The sequence below is a fragment of the Hyperolius riggenbachi genome, chromosome 1 (genome assembly GCF_040937935.1).
Source record: "Hyperolius riggenbachi isolate aHypRig1 chromosome 1, aHypRig1.pri, whole genome shotgun sequence".
NCBI lineage: Eukaryota > Metazoa > Chordata > Amphibia > Anura > Hyperoliidae > Hyperolius > Hyperolius riggenbachi.
In genome coordinates, this window is record NC_090646.1 from 270,508,899 (window position 1) to 270,526,002 (window position 17,104).

General features: G+C 42.5%; 1 protein-coding gene across 4 annotated transcripts in view; it reads left to right on the forward strand.

The window, feature by feature from the left end:
• CXCL13 (C-X-C motif chemokine ligand 13) overlaps positions 1–17,104 on the forward strand; it is a 108,262-nt gene that overhangs the window by 81,583 nt on the left and 9,575 nt on the right. For 2 of the 4 annotated variants that reach the window (XM_068233559.1, XM_068233560.1), the window contains exon 4: positions 16,043–16,136. The exons of the other annotated variants lie outside the window; for them this stretch is intronic. In XM_068233559.1, coding sequence (XP_068089660.1) covers positions 16,043–16,099 — 57 coding nt within the window. In that variant the 3' untranslated portion in view covers positions 16,100–16,136. The remainder of the gene's footprint in view (positions 1–16,042; positions 16,137–17,104) is intronic. 4 annotated transcript variants of the gene reach the window in all.

A 17,104-nucleotide genomic window follows, 5' to 3' on the forward strand; every position in this document is an offset into this window, starting at 1 on the left:
TTGTTGCCAGGGTCCAAATGGACCTCAAAATATTTATGATGTTAATTCATGTGGTAATGGTCAAATCATGGAAGATATGCAAGATACAGTGCTGCATATGTCATAAAGTCAATTAAGGACATCAACTCATCTTTGGAAGATCCTGACTGTTGAAAATGACCACATCGCAGAACAGTCAGATTATAGTGAGACAAAATGCAGTCAACCCATCACTGAGGGTCAAATCATCAATATTCCTGTATAAGTAGAAAGTCCTTTACAGATTTGTGGTGGATCTTGTGCAAGAAATGATACAGTCTGGCTAATAGATGCACAGAATAAAGGCAGACCCAGGGTCCAGGACATTATCAAACAGCAGCCTGGAACAAGTGCCATCACGTATTCAGTTGAAGAAGCTTTTTAGGTCCTTCATTACTCCAGAGATGTTCAACCCCATAACCTCAAATTTAGTTTTCTCAACTATACTGTATTTGTTTCTCGCATTAAAAAAGCGGTTTAGACACTAGAGGCATTTTCTGCCTTTTGTCAAGTGCAGGTGATTTTTAAAATTGCACACAACCCTTGTGCAATGAATCTTTATGAGAAGGTTCATATCAGCACGGTTTGTGCGCGGTGCATTCAGTAAAGCAGTACCTGTAACATTTTTGGGGCAATTCTCCTATAATACAAGGTATAGGAAGAGTGCTAAACGCTCCTAAAACCGCTTTATGCTTCAGGGAGTGAATCTCAAAGCTGCTTTGCCAAAGCACTTAGAAAAGAGTTTTTTTCCAAAAATGCAGCATGCAATGGAGCGCCAGGAGGGGAAAAACCACTGCGCATGAAAACCACTTGCATTTCTAGGTGTGAATGAGTCCTCCATGATTACTTTCATCAACAAATTACAGAAACTGCATGGGGACCCATTCAGACCAGTTTGTAAGATTTGCATATAAAATGTTAGTAGGATAAGGGTTAATAGAGCTTTATCAGGTCCATATATACACACATGCAATTTTACCTCTTCCATGAAGTCTAGGAACTTTCCTATTAAATCTGTTGGCTCCCACACAATATAGAAAAATTGACCATTCAAGATTGCATGTAAGTACGCAACTTTAGGGACATTAGATGGTCTACAGCTGGGATTAGATTGTGACATTCTGAGACTATGTTCTTTCAGACAGGCGACTGAACTGTACCATTTTTGGGGCGATCTTTGGCGGCCATCTTCAGTGGAGAAGCGGAGGACCCCTCACGAGCCTGGCAATTGCTATACAAACGCGGCGGAATGAAAAGGGGGGATGCAGATGGTGTCCCCTAAGGATCATAAAACGAAATGGGTATTTAACTTTTTTTTACACCGTCCTGGCCTTGTAAATCCTTTAAGGCTAAATTGCAGTGGGACGTTATTGTCCTGCATTAATGAAGTATTATAACGCAGATTTCGCACTGCAATATCCACCCTATGCGACGTTCACAGTGCGACATTAAAGTCACCTTGTAAATGTTGCATTTGTGACGCACTGCTGCAGTGCGTTCCCGCTAAACGCAGACATTAACAGATACAGGGAAGCATACTTTTCATTGCCTGTATGCTCCACTGTTTGAGACAGTAACCAGCGTTAAATTGCATTGTGACTTTTGTTGCATTGCAATTTTGCACTGTGTCCTTAATGTTGCATCACAATGCAATGTCCTACTCTTCTCCCCTAAAAACCCTGCAGTGTTTACATCCTGGACATTCCTGGGAGCACAGAAAGGGTTTACCTTCAGTGTTTAAATATTAGCACAGAACCCATGACACAATCCTGATTAACACTTTATGTTTAGAGAAATCAGCAGGTCTCATTTGCTGTAAACACACACATACAGAATGCTGGATTCACACCATACAATTTTTTGGCAGATTTGCCTGCCATATCGATTTCCAGCATGACTGATCTGAGAATGGATTTTTTTTAGCGATTTTGACAGATTTCCATAGAAACGAAAGGAAATCTGTCAGAAAATCGCAATAAAAAAAAGTTCAGATCGGACATGCTGGAAATAATCGATCTGGCAGGTAAATCTGCCCCCCCCCCCCCCCCGATAAATATAATTTTATGGTGTGGATCCAGCATTAGATTAGCTTCTTAGCAACTACAGTATATGCTTTATCATGGTCTGCTGTGCAAGGGTTTAAGTCCGCTTTCATTAGCTTTGCCTCGGGTCACTTGTCCTAAGTATTAGTATCTGGGCCAGCTTGGAGATTTCAGATAGTCACTTACCTTGATGCAATATTCACCATCTCCCAGGACTTATTACATATTCCTGACCCAATACATCCTGTCTCTTAAGGACAGCTGCTACCAGGAATACAGTTTGTTATACCTTAGAAATCTAACAACTTGCCCATGACTGCATACAGTAATTGAAATTTGTCTGTGCTAGAGAGAATGATTTTCAATTATTCCTGCACACTTTACATTTAGTCCACACAAGAAATGGTCCACAAGACGTTATTAGTTCTGATTTGTTTTCAGAGAGGACCAATAGAATAAAAACGTGCATCAACTCAATTATCCACTACATTAACAAGGACCACTATTCATCTACATTAAGATTCTCACTAGATTATCTCATATCCAACAATTTTCATACCTTTGGTATCAATAATGGGATACCTTTTGGTTTCTATCCCAATGAGTGGTAAATTGGTGCTTATTGGGACATTTCCATATAGGATAGTGTAAGTTTACTAGGAAGAACCCCCTCACTGCTACAGTGTGGCATGGTTTACCCTACTAATGCAGACTGTAAAAAGGTATGCACAAACATTACCTTTTGGGAAAGGATGGAATTGAAATTTATTAAAATAAAAACATTTCTATATGGAATTTTATGTCCTGAAAGCTAGATACATATCCAGACCTGCTGGTATACAGTGTGCGTAGCGCCTATTACTTTACAGAGCCATACTATAACTTGTATATATCAGTTTCAGGCTTATTTTTCCTCAGTGCAAGGCATGGATTAATAAAGCTCTGATGTAGGACCTGGGCATTCTGGTAAATTATGGTGAACCAGAACCACTAGAATTGACTAGGTACTCTTCTGGATTGTGAAGTTTCTTTCAGTCCCTTACAATCTGTCCCGCTGAATAGCTAGACTGTGTACAGCTGTCTCCCAGTGATGCTTGCTCCCTCTTTAGAGACTTTCACAACGAATATTCCTGACTCAGCTGGTCATCTGAAATTTGCACGTAGCTTAAAGAGAACCCGAGGTGGGTTTGAAGATTATTATCTGCATACAGAGGCTGGATCTGCCTATACAGCCCAGCCTCTGTTGCTATCCCAAACCCCCCTAAGGTCCCCCTGCACTCTGCAATCCCTCATAAATCACAGCCACGCTGCTGACAAACAGCTTGTCAGAGCTGGCTGTGTTTATCTCTATAGTGTCAGTCTGCTGCTCTCCCCGCCTCCTGCAGAACTCCAGTCCCCGCCTGCATCCCTTCCCTCCCTGCTGATTGGAGGGAAGGGACGAGGGCAGGGACCGGAGCTATGCAGGAAGCGGGGGAGCAGCTGAGACTGACACTACAGATGTAAACACAGCCTCACAACATGGCTGTGATTTATGAGGGATTGCAGAGTGCAGGGGGACCTTAGTGGGGTTTGGGATAGCAACAGAGGCTGGGCTGTATAGGCAGATCCAGCCTCTGTATGCAGATAACATGCTTTAAACACACCTCGGGTTCTCTTTAACCACTTCCCGCCCGCCGTATATACAATTGGCGGCCGGGAAGTGCACCCCGCAAGGACCGCCGTATAGACAAATGGCGGCGGTCCTTGTAGGGGCATGGGCGGAGCGATCGCGTCATCCGTGACGCGATCCTCCGCCTCCGCCTGGCGCCGCTCACCCGCCGCAACATCCCGCCAGCCATACGGAAGCGCCGGCGGGATGTTAACCCGACGATCGCCGCATACAAAGTGTATAATACACTTTGTAATGTTTACAAAGTGTATTATACAGGCTGCCTCCTGCCCTGGTGGTCCCAGTGTCCGAGGGACCACCAGGGCAGGCTGCAGCCACCCTAGTCTGCACCAAGCACACTGATTCCCCCCCCCCCCCCCAGATCGCCCACAGCATCCATCAGACCCCCCCCTGCCCACCCCCCAGACCCCTGTTTGCACCCAATCACCCCCCTAATCACCCATCAATCACTCCCTGTCACTATCTGTCAACGCTATTTTTTATCCACCCCCCCCCCCCCCCCTGCTCCCTCCTGATCACCCCCCCACCCCTCAGATTCTCCCCAGACCCCCCCCCCCCCCATGTACTGTATGCATCTATCCCCCTTGATCACCTGTCAATCACCCATCAATCACCCCCTGTCACTGCCACCCATCAATCAGCCCCTAACCTGCCCCTTGCAGGCAATCTGATCACCCACCCACACCATTAGATCGCCCGCAAACCCGTCAGATTACCTCCCAAATGTATTGTTTACATCTATTCTCTCCTCTAAACACCCACTAATTACCCATCAATCACCCCCTATCACCTGTCACCCCTTGCGGGCACCCAATCACCCGCCTACACGCTCAGATTGCCCTCAGACCCCCCCCCCCCCCCCTTATCAATTCGCCAGTGCAATATTTACATCTGTTCTCCCCTGTAATAACCCACTGATTACCTGTCAATCACCCATCAATCACCCCCTGTCACTGCCACCCATCAATCACCCCCTAACCTGCCCCTTGCGGGCAATCTGATCACCCACCCACACCAATAGATCGCCCGCAGATCCGACGTCCGATCACCTCCCAAGTGCAGTGTTTACATCTGTTCTCTACCCTAAACACCCACTAATTACCCATCAATCACCCCCTGTCACTGCTACCTATCAGATTAGACCCCTATCTGCCCCTAGGGCACTCAATCACCCGCCCACACCCTCAGAATGCCCTCAGACCCCAGCCCTGATCACCTCGCCAGTGCATTGCTTGCATCTATTCCCCCCTCTAATCACACCTTGACACACCCATCAATCACCTCCTGTCACCCCCTAGCACACCTACCCATCAGATCAGGCCCTAATTTGCCCCGTGTGGGCTCCTGATCACTCGGCCAAACCCTCAGATCCCCTTCCGATCACCTCCCCAGTGCATTGATTGCATCTATTTTCCCCTCTAACCACCCCGAGACACCCATCAATCACCTCCTGTCACCCCCCCTAGCACTCCTATCCATCAGATCAGGCCCAATACAACCTGTCATCTAAAAGGCCACCCTGCTTATGACCGGTTCTACAAAATTCGCCCCCTCATAGACCACCTGTCATCAAAATTTGCAGATGCTTATACCCCTGAACAGTCATTTTGAGACATTTGGTTTCCAGACTACTCACGGTTTTGGGCCCGTAAAATGCCAGGGCGGTATAGGAACCCCACAAGTGACCCCATTTTAGAAAAAAAAGACACCCCAAGGTATTCTGTTAGGTGTATGACGAGTTCATAGAAGATTTTATTTTTTGTCAAAAGTTAGCGGAAATTGATTTTTATTGTTTTTTTTCAAAGTGTCATTTTTCAATAACTTGTGACAAAAAATAAAATCTTCTATGAACTCGCCATACACCTAACGGAATACCTTGGGGTGTCTTTTCTAAAATGGGGTCACTTGTGGGGTTCCTATACTGCCCTGGCATTTTAGGGGCCCTAAACCGCGAGGAGTAGTCTAGAAAACAAATGCCTCAAAATGACCTGTGAATAGGACGTTGGGCCCCTTAGCGCACCTAGGCTGCAAAAAAGTGTCACACATGTGGTACCGCCGTACTCAGGAAAAGTAGTATAATGTGTTTTGGGGTGTATTTTTACACATACCCATGCTGGGCGGGAGAAATTTCTATGTAAATGTACAATTGTGTGTAAAAAAAAAATCAAACAATTGTCATTTACAGAGATATTTCTCCCACTTAGCATGGGTATGTGTAAAAATACACCCCAAAACGCATTATACTACTTCTCCTGAGTACGGCGATACCACGTGTGGCACTTTTTTGCACCCTAACTGCACTAAAGGGCCCAAAGTCCAATGAGTACCTTTAGGATTTCACAGGTCATTTTGAGAAATTTCGTTTCAAGACTACTCCTCACGGTTTAGGGCCCCTAAAATGCCAGGGCAGTATAGGAACCCCACAAATGACCCCATTTTAGAAAGAAGACACCCCAAGGTATTCCGTTAGTAGTATGGCGAGTTCATAGAAGATTTTATTTTTTGTCACAAGTTAGCGGAAATTGATTTTAATTGTGTTTTTTCACAAAGTGTCATTTTCCGCTAACTTGTGACAAAAAATAAAATCTTCTATGAACTCACCATACACCTAACGGAATACCTTGGGGTGTCTTCTTTCTAAAAGGGGTCATTTGTGGAGTTCCTATACTGCCCTGGCATTTTAGGGGCACTAAACCGTGAGGAGTAGTCTTGAAACGAAATTTCTCAAAATGACCTGTGAAATCCTAAAGGTACTCATTGGACTTTGGGCCCTTTAGTGCAGTTAGGGTGCAAAAAAGTGCCACACATGTGGTATCGCCGTACTCAGGAGAAGTAGTATAATGCGTTTTGGGGTGTATTTTTACACATACCCATGCTAAGTGGGAGAAATACCTCTGTAAATGGACAATTGTGTGTAAAAAAAAATCAAAAGATTGTCATTTACAGATGTATTTCTCCCACCCAGCATGGGTATGTGTAAAAATACACCCCAAAACACATACTACTTCTCCTGAGTATGGCAATACCACATGTGTGGCACTTTTTTGCAGCCTAACTGCGCTAAGGGGTCCAAAGTCCAATGAGCACCTTTAGGCTTTACAGGGGTGCTTACAATTTAGCACCCCCCCAAAATGTCAGGACAGTTAACACCCCACAAATGACCCATTTTGGAAAGTAGACCCTTCAAGGTATTCAGAGAGGGGCATGGTGAGTCCGTGGCAGATTTCATTTTTTTTTGTCGCAAGTTAGAAGAAATGGAAACTTTTTTTTTTTTCTCTTTGTCACAAAGTGTCATTTTCCGCTTACTTGTGACAAAAAATAATATCTTCTATGAACTCATTATGCCTCTCAGTGAATACTTTGGGATGTCTTCTTTCCAAAATGGGGTCATTTGGGGGGTATTTATACTATCCTGGAATTCTAGCCCCTCATGAAACATGACAGGGGGTCAGAAAAGTCATAGATGCTTGAAAATGGGAAAATTCACTTTTTGCACCATAGTTTGTAAACGCTATAACTTTTACCCAAACCAATAAATATACACTGAATGGGTTTTTTTTTAATCCAAAACATGTTTGTCCACATTTTTCGCGCTGCATGTATACAATGTCAGCACAGAAAGTTAAAAAAAATCATTTTTTTGCCAAAATTCATGTCTTTTTTGATGAATATAATAAAAAGTAAAAATCGCAGGAGCAATCAAATAGCACCAAAAGAAGCTTTATTAGTGACAAGAAAAGGAGCCAAAATTCATTTAGGTGGTAGGTTGTATGAGCGAGCAATAAACCGTGAAAGCTGCAGTGATCTGAATGGAAAAAAAGTGGCCGGTCCTTAAGGGGTAGAAAGCCCTAGGTCCTCAAGTGGTTAAGGCCCCTTTCGATTATTTTGATTGTTGCGCTGTTATACATGGGAAGTGCATTTTACACTGTCCTTTGGCCAATGTGAGAGCCCCCATTTGAAATGCAGTTTGCAGTGGAGAGTCCCCACGCAACAACGCACTGCGTTACCAGGCAACGCATGCAGTTTAAGGTGTGATGTAAGCACAAGTCTATGTACTACATGCTGAAAAGCATTGAAAAACATGCGATGCAACTTAACATCGTTGAGATACGCATCTACAGAAATGGGCTTACACCACAACAAATCAAGTGTGAAAGGATCCTTCATAGGATCCTGAGACTCCCCTCGAGGTATGCATCAGATTTCGATCCCAAGCTTTGACTCGGGATCACTTTGAGGCTTTTCTTGCTGATCTAAAGCTCCCCCCCCCCACATTTCTGAGCACGCAGTACTTCTTCCTGAAGTGGGGCTGCACAGTAGCCGCACGAGCCTGGCATGCATAGTACCACAGGGCATGCAGATCCAGCCTACTGCGCATGCGCAGGGGAGGGCTGGGTCAGCTATTGCGCAGCCACCCCTCGAGGAAGAACAGGGGCGTGGCCCCGGTAGTATTAGCGATGCATTGTCACTAATCCTCTGGGGATAACAAAGCAGGAAGGGATGACTCAATAGGATCCTGTGGCTTCCCTCTCTTAAAGCAGACCCAAACCAAACTTTTCTTTTTTTTTTTTTTTTTTTTATTCAAAATATTTAGTTGCACCACTCTGACACATACAAAGATAAATAAACACTCCTTCAAGCCTATGAGCATTTCAGTGCATGCTTTTCACCCTTCTCTTTTCATAACTTGGATTATACAGGTTGCAGCCATTAGCAATTCCTCCTTTGCCAGACACCTCCTACTCCACCAGTTTGCCGGATTCTGTCCCGGCAATATGAAAGGGAGGGGTTCCTGCAATAAATGTAAAATGTTTTATATTTGTCATCACACAGCTGAAAAAAGGCTGCCATTTATTATAATTTAGAAAATAGATTTTATTTCTGAAATCTTGTATTTTTTGATTTGGGTCCACTTTAAGAAAAGTATCGGCGCTGCGTAATAGGTTGGCGCTTTATAAATACAATTAATAAATCTGATGTGCACCCGAGCTTCAGCTTGGGGACTCTTGCCATACTCCAGGTCTTGAGAAGTTTTTTTTTTTTTTAAATATTACCTATAATGGTAAACAGTTTGGGAACAGTTGTGTGGCACGATTATGTGAATTACACAAGTCATCAATGCAGTAATCAAAACACACAAAGCAATATGCTGTTGCAAAATGGCCTTTTATTGCCTACATAGATGGGGTAAAAAAAAAAGTACACAAGGAAACAAGCAATTCATTATTTAGCCCTATACATTAAGTGTGAGCAGTACCCGAACTCCAAAATGGATAAAGTAATTTATCAGAAATAGTAGTTTGAGGTTGTTCAGCACCTCTCCTCTTCAGCTGCCACAAGTCTAGAAAGCAGGACTAACAGTGCAACGTTTAGGCTGGATGCTGTATTGTTCACATTTGTAATACTATGAAGTTTCCAGAGCACACAGCAAATTTTATACATTATATATTGCCCAAAATATCTCAGCTGTGCGATCCAGACATTGCAGTAAATACAAAAAGTTTAAAATGGCTGGTGATAACTCTTTCCTTTAGATACATTCCTGAAAGTACTGCAACAAAACCCACTGTAGTAAATCAGGTGAAGGAAATGTCTGAAGTAGTTTTGCATATTCATACTGTATAACAAAAATGAGAGCCACGCTTAGCAATTTTCTATTTTATGAATGTAGGACATCACTGTACATAATTTTGAGTGGTAAGCTCAGGCATCATTTTGTTGAAATAGCAGTAGAATGAAAACCCAGGAGAAAGGGGGGGGAGGAAATGAACTGAAAAAAAAAAGGCAGAGGAGGACCATGCTCTCAGAAAAGAGCAATTATTGCACCAGTGTCTTGTTATCCACATTAAGTGTAGGCAATAAGCAAAACGAAAACCTAGTGCAAGGTTTATACAGAAGGTTGAGAATACATTGCATTGCAACCCCCAGCAAAATTCTGGATGTAAATCCCTTTATTTGTGGAGAAAACAGAAATATGGAATGCAACTGTTTGAAACAATATCCAGCTACACAACTCCTTTGGATAAAAATGGAGGGAAAAAATGCTTAAAAAAAAAAAAAAATGGAGGAAGAGCTTGACAATAGAGGAAGTTTTACTATGACTCAGGGGAAACTATACAGAAATTTCAGTGAAAATGAATAATTCGGTGAAGTCGTTACTGAGATCGAAACAAACCTGTCAAACCTGTGAAGCAGTCCTGAGCTTAGCACATCAGATATCACTACTATTTAAGAGTAAATTTGTGGATGTGGGAAGAAAAAAAACAAAATAAGGTGCCAAAACTTGAAGTCTCAAGTACAATCTTAATCTACAATCTTATAGGAATATCAGGTGGTGCAGTCTGGTGTATAAAGTCTTGCGTCAGCTGATTGTTACCAAGCCAATACACAGAAGTTCAATGTGACAGCATTGCAAACAATTGCTCCTAGAGGGCCATATCACTTCACACTATGAGCGTTTGCATATTTTAAGCACTGGCGTTTTTAGAAATCGCCCTAAAATCGCTTGTGCAACAAATCCCTAAAAAAAGTTCACATGAGCGGTTCAATCGCGATCCGCTTTCAAAAGTGCTGCCTGTACCATTTTCTGAGCGCTTTGGCTCAATGAAAGGTTAGGGAAATTGCAAAGCACTTTGTATAGCAATTTCCCGAGCGCTTCTTTGAATAAATACATTGTATTCATTTGTATTAGTTCACTTCTTGATTAATGTTAGAAAGTGAAAAAGCAAATCACTCTGCAAAAGCACTTTAAGTGAGTTTTGTCAGCGTTTTTCCCTGCGCTTTGCAAAAATCTGTGCCGCCAAGAACATATCCGATAGACGATGCATGCAACCAGTTTCAGCCTGGAATTGGTTGCATCGGTCAGACATGCTGCAAGATGTAGGGCAGACGTGCTCAATTGTGTGCGTGTCGGTGATATCGGGACGAGCAACAAATGTGACAGAAACCCCCTGGCGCTGTAACCCCCCCCTCAGTACACCATGCATGAATACTTTACCTATTGGTGTCCACTGTTAGGTCAGTCTCCACACTCTTCCTCCCATACAGGAGCCCCACTTGGTTGCCAGCATAATGTGGGCAGGTGTGTGACACCACACGGGCACCTGCATTACACCAGAACCACATGGGGCACATGTGAGGCAGTGCAGAGACTGAGCCAGTGGCAGACACCAAAAAGGTAAAAGTATTCACGCACGGGGCACATTTTACACTGGGGACAATGCCGGGTGGCATCACTAGGCTGATTCACGCAAGATTTCATGCTGAAATAGATTGTGAATCCGCCTGCAGTGTATGGGCTGCCGACAGCTCTGATCAGTGATCTGTCCCTTGGTCGAATCTGCCCATCATCGCTAGATGTAAGGCCACCTTTAAGGTATGTCAGAACTTTGGCAAGTGTACGAACTATCGCTAGACTGATGGCAGCAGTTTTGACTGATCCGCTTGGTAAATCCATGGACTCAAGGTGCACACACGTCCAACTTGAACACCTCGTTTGAACACCTTGTAGTGCAAACAAGTCGTTCAGATTCATGTACACACTGACCGAAAAAAGGCGGCTGATATGCTAATTTACATGTCGTTTAACCAACTGGATAATGGACAATGGACTGGATAGAACAATGGACTTGATTAAATGACTGATCAAACTAGTTATTTGAATGTCTATTAGTGTCCAATAGACATTCAGACAAGTCGTTTGATCAGTCATTTAATACATAATAGTAGTTTGTACACATGTACGGACCTGTCATTTGAACGACAGTCCAAAGGATCCACCAAGCGGGTCAAAACTGCTGCCATCAGCCTAATGATCAAATGTACACACAACTGTTGTTCAAACAACTAGTTTGAACAACAAGTTGTTCAGAAAAAAATAAATAAAAAAAATTCAGACGTGTGTACATACCTTAAAGCAGATCAGAGATGAACAACAACTATAACAAGTAACTTGTTTATCTCTCTATATCTATATACTATCTAAAGTTTAGATAGTTTACACAACAAATCTAGCTGCAAATGGCTTTAATAGAATATGAATGATTATTCCTGTGATACGACAGCAGCCATGTTGTTTGTAAACATTACACAGAGGCAGGCTTATCTGCATCTTGAGCAAAAAAAACCTAATCCTCCTCTGAAATCTCTGGCTAGTAATACCTCCCCCTCCTCCTGCCCAGACTGAGCTCCCATGAGCCCTTGCTACTGTCTGAAAGTGCCTTGGCTCTCTAAACTAAACAAGCCACGCCCACAGGTTTTTTTCATAGGGAATTACAGTATTAAAACAAAAACAAAAAAAGTATTTGGCTTGAGGAATATCCTATAAACCATAGGAAAGGAACCAAATTATGCAATGTGTAAGTTAATCTCGGATCCACTAACTTTAATTCAAACAGTTAGGTCTGTACATACAACTTGTTTGAAAGTCTCTATTAGTGTCAATCTAATAGACTTTCAAACAAGTCGTTTGATCAGTCATTTGATCTAGTCGATTGACCAGTCAAACGACATGTAAATTAGCATACCAAACATTGTCGTCTTTGTGTACAAGGAGTCTGAACGACTTTTTGTTTGAATGACAAGTCTTTCAAACGTCGGGTTTGAATGACAATTGGGCATAAACTCAGATGTGTGCATGTACCTTTAGGCTCCATGATGTTGAAGTTGTCTGAGAAAGTCAGTGGTCAGATTACAGGATTAAAACAAAAAATAAATGGTGAACACAATTGAAGCATCTAATAGACTGAATTTTGTACCAGGCGTTTAAATCCCAGCCTGGGTTATATCAGAACATGGTTAAGTTATTAGGCCCGGTTCACATCTGCATTTTATTTTGCGGAGCCAGCCATACAGATCCAGCCATCTGGATCCTGGAAAAACGGTCCGTTTTCCATAGGTTCCTATTATGCTACAAAACCTTCCGAAAATTGGGATCTGCTGCATTTTTTTCCGTTGGCAAAACCTAATGTGAACCGAGCCTTATTCAATTAGCTATCCATTGACTGGTGCCCACACCTGCAGTGGACTTTAATCCAAGATCAACTAGATGTCCTAAGGTAGCCATACACTGGTCGATTTGCTATCGACCAGCTGACAGATCCCTATCTGATCGAATCTGATCAGAGAGGGATCGTATGGCTGCCTTTACTGCAAACAGATTGTGAATCGATTTCAGCCTGAAACCGATCACAATCTGTGGAGCCGCCTGTCCCCCCCGCATACATTACCTGACGCTGGCTCCCGGGCATCTTCTCCACGCTGCACCCGCTCCATCCCGGCGCTTCCTGTGTCACTCCGTGACCAGGAAGTTCCAATAGAGCGCCCTCTATTTGAACTTCCTTGTCACTGCAGTGACAGGAAGCGCCGGGATGGAGCGGGTGCAGCGCGGAGAAGACGCCCGGGAGCCAGCGTCAGGTAATGTATACCTGATCGGTTCGGCCGCCGCTAGCGACGCGCTCCCTACCCGCGGGCGATCGAGGGTAATTTCCCACACGGCGCGATCGACGGACCGATCCGATTTCGGGAGGAAATCGGATCGGCGGGTGCGTTTAGCGCGAACGATTGGCAGCAGATTCGATCCCAGGATCGAATCTGCTGTCGAAACGGCCGCGAATCGGGCCAGTGTATGGCCACCTTTAGCCTGTGCATGTATGCAACTGCAATAGCACAAACTTCTTCTTTGAGCACAGCAAGTTGGTGTTATTGCAGCCATTTACATGCAAAAGCAAGAACCTTAGTAAAGAGCCTAAGGGGTTGATGCACTAGTGGCCGGTAATCAAGCCACGTGCTGCAATAACAATGCATGTTACTGTAGCAACCTTAGCATTTCCCAGGTCTTGCCAATTGTTAGCAAGTTCACTATTGTGCTTCCACCAGCTGTGATTTATAAAAAAAAAAAAAAAAAAAACCACAAAAAAAACAAAAAAACCACACTTATTTTCTGATATAACCCACACAAGGGATACACCGCTGTAAATTGTCACATTCCAGTTTTTCAAACCATCTAGTTTTACCAAATCTAAAAACTATAAGTAGAGACAGGAAGCAGTCTTACTGGTCATACCTGCCCTTTTCTGTAGCAGTGGTGTGTAGCCTGCTCTGTTTCCAGATGTCCGGCTTTTGCACTGGAGCTCTGACCAGCTCCTGTTTTACTTCCAGTCAAGACTGACAAAAGTTGGTAGCACAAGTGCCACTTAATGGATGAGAGCTCTGACCAGCCAGAATCAGCAGGGAAGTAGCAATTACATTTCAATATGGATAATGTCAGTCAAAGCAAGTAAGAAAGTGGGGCAGCGCTTTCCTAGTCAGTCTATCTTTATTCTCACTTTTCAGCTGGTCTGTAATAAAGCAAGCCTGTATCAGCTAAAATGTGCAGTCTTCAAAAAGAACTTTAGTTTCTACAACTGACTTGTGTTATACCAGGTCTGGCATCAAAAGCATATTCAAAAGTGCACGGGTAAACTGGGACAGGCTTCTGCTCGTTTTAAAACCCCAAATTAACCTATGGTATGCACGTGCCACAGCATGCACAAAATACTCCAATTCTGCAGGTTTGCTCTACCTTTTCACAGCTAAAGTCAGCCAACATTTAAAAAACGGTCAATTTACAACAGCTTATTAAGCTCAGTAGATTTCAACCAGATAGACAAACCACCCTAATATACTGTGCCATATGAAGAAAAATTACAAAGGTATCACAATGAAAGGAATTTGTCAAGAATGGGGCAAATCAGGCCCTTAACCATGTCGGATTCCAAACACAGCTGGAGTTGCTAACGGCTAGAATAAAGCACAAGCTAAAAACTTCTTATGCATGATCAGTTGCAGTTCAAGCAAAACTGTGAGAAACTACTACTGCATGATGGAGGGGAAAAAAAACAAAAAACAAAAAAAGTGTATGTGATGCACAGTTACAGTCTTCAGACCAGCTGTACTGCCAATCCAAGACTTCTAGCATTACAAATGGGGCAAGTACAGTCCAAAGTGTATGGTTCCTTACAGGATTACGTTAGTGAAGCAAAACTCTAAAGGAAAGGGTCACATTCTAAAGCAATTTGCAAGTCTAGGTTAGAAAAAGTGAAACCATTCAAGGAAATCTTGAGGTAACGCATATCATGCTGCGTAGACATTACAAATTCAAAAGAGCCTAATTTTAATCTGATAAAAGCCATGAGACACAGCTGAGCAGTTGAAGGTTAAAATGTGACACTCAGACTTTCAATGCACAGCTTCACTTGAAGCAAAAAAACACCAATATTTAAGGGAAGGTACGTTACAAAAATTACAATGACCATTAGTGACACTGAAAAAAAGGATTCCACTACAGCAATATGAAAGCAAGTGTAGGCTTAGAACAGTATTGTACAATGCAGTGCTGCTACATCTAATTCATACAAGCACATGTATGGTAGGGGTTGAGCTGGCTCAAATGTTTGAACTTGCCCCGCAAAAATGATTTTTCTTTCAGGTTTTCTTTTTTTTAAAAAATATTTGAGCCTTGGGTGTAAAACAAAATATATATTTATATATATAACTCTCAGATGAAAGTATATCAAAAAGATGTGTATGTTGTGCCAGTTCTGAGGATACTGTATTACAGAAATTGACAATCTTCACCATTTTAATACACAGAAAATAGAAAATAGCTATCTCATACATTTTATTACATAAAATCACTTTTTAAAAAAAATCGTCACCCTTAAACAGGGTTAAGATTTTTATTTTTTTCCACTTTTATCTGCTTTCATAGGCAGTGCTGCTGGTTAAAATGTGACAACCAGATGACTGAGACAAAGATCTGGGTGAACACAGGACGCTATTTGAAACCAAATTCCAGTAATCATAAAGGCCCTGAGCAAGCTGCAGGAAACCCAATGCTATATTCTCTAGACAAATTTCTCCAACATGTTTAAAGTATAATATAGGGCGGCAGCTGAAAGTTTTACCTGTTTGCAGGCTGGCTTAAAGGGATACTTAAGCCAAACAAAAAAAAATGAGTTTTACTCACCTAGAGCTTCCAATAGCCTGCTGCAGCTGTCGGTGCCCTCGCCATCTCCCTCCGATCCTCCTGGCTCCGCCGGCAGCCACTTCCTGTTTCGGTGACAGGAGCTGACAGGCTGGGGACGCGAGTGATTCTTCGCGTTCCTGGCCACAATAGCCCTAGGTGAGTAAAACTCATTTTTTTTTTTTTTGACTTAAGTGTCCCTTTAAGGGGAAAGTATAGCATTTTATTTTTCATTCATTTCTTTAAACCAAGTTTTGGGGGGTTTTTTGAAACAAAAAACCCTACAAATTTTGTTTTTTTGCGTTGCAGGATATCAGCAACCATGAAATACAGTATGGGTCACCCCGAGCTGCTTTGTCACTCTAATGTCTATTGAAAAAGGACAACTATCGCAAAACATTGGGTAAAGTGTACATTTTATGTATTTGAAATTTTACAAACTAAAATGGACTACAAATTTTTCCTAGGTTGCATTGATTTACAGGACGTAGTAAAAAGCTGGCAGATCTGACAGTTTTTGGACTAGTTCATCTCCTCATGGGAGCTCTTCAGTATTAAATTTATTCTTTACAAAAAGCACTTTCTGGAAAGGTTCTATATAAAAAGATGCCAGCTTTGGTAGCCTCACTACACATTTGCACATGTTAGCTGGACTGAGCAACTGCCTTTCAGTAAGTACATTTGTTAAAGAGAAAAAATAAAAATAAACTGGCCCCCACCCCCCCAAAAAAAAACAACATCCCAAAATGAGAGGATTGTGCAGATGTGAGAGTTTGTCACTACCTACTGCAAGTGACAGCAACATAGAGAAAAAGTAATTGTGCATTTTACTCTGATGGAAATGTACATCTTTATACATGCATTTCGAATTTTCCAATGTTCCAATCGTTATACTTTAACACATTCAGGAAGTGGCATGCTCCTTGGCAGTCTCCAAATAAGGTATTACTGTTGCTCTTAAGATTTGGGGTTATCCATGCCTCCCTTTACAACTCCCTGTCCCATTTTTGTGTTCAGTGCAACAAATATTTTGTATCTCATGAAAGAGCACTGGGAGTAAACCTTGCCTCCTCATTCCAAGTAGGCACAGGCGTTTCAGCTGCCATCAAGTGGGCAGCTTTGAGAGTGGAGACCACCTGTGGCAGATTTTACAATCAAAGGTTTTATATTCCTGCAAATCCCCAATGTCAAAGCAATAAAAACAAAATCATAAAACACTATACTTTGCCTTTAATAAGCATATGAATAAAAATATATACATACACAAACAAAACCCTATCAGCTAAGTCTGATATTTGTCAGGTAATAGTTGCCTTACTTTCTTGTTAAAAATATGGAGAGTGGACAACTACACAGGTGGCACAGACAGGA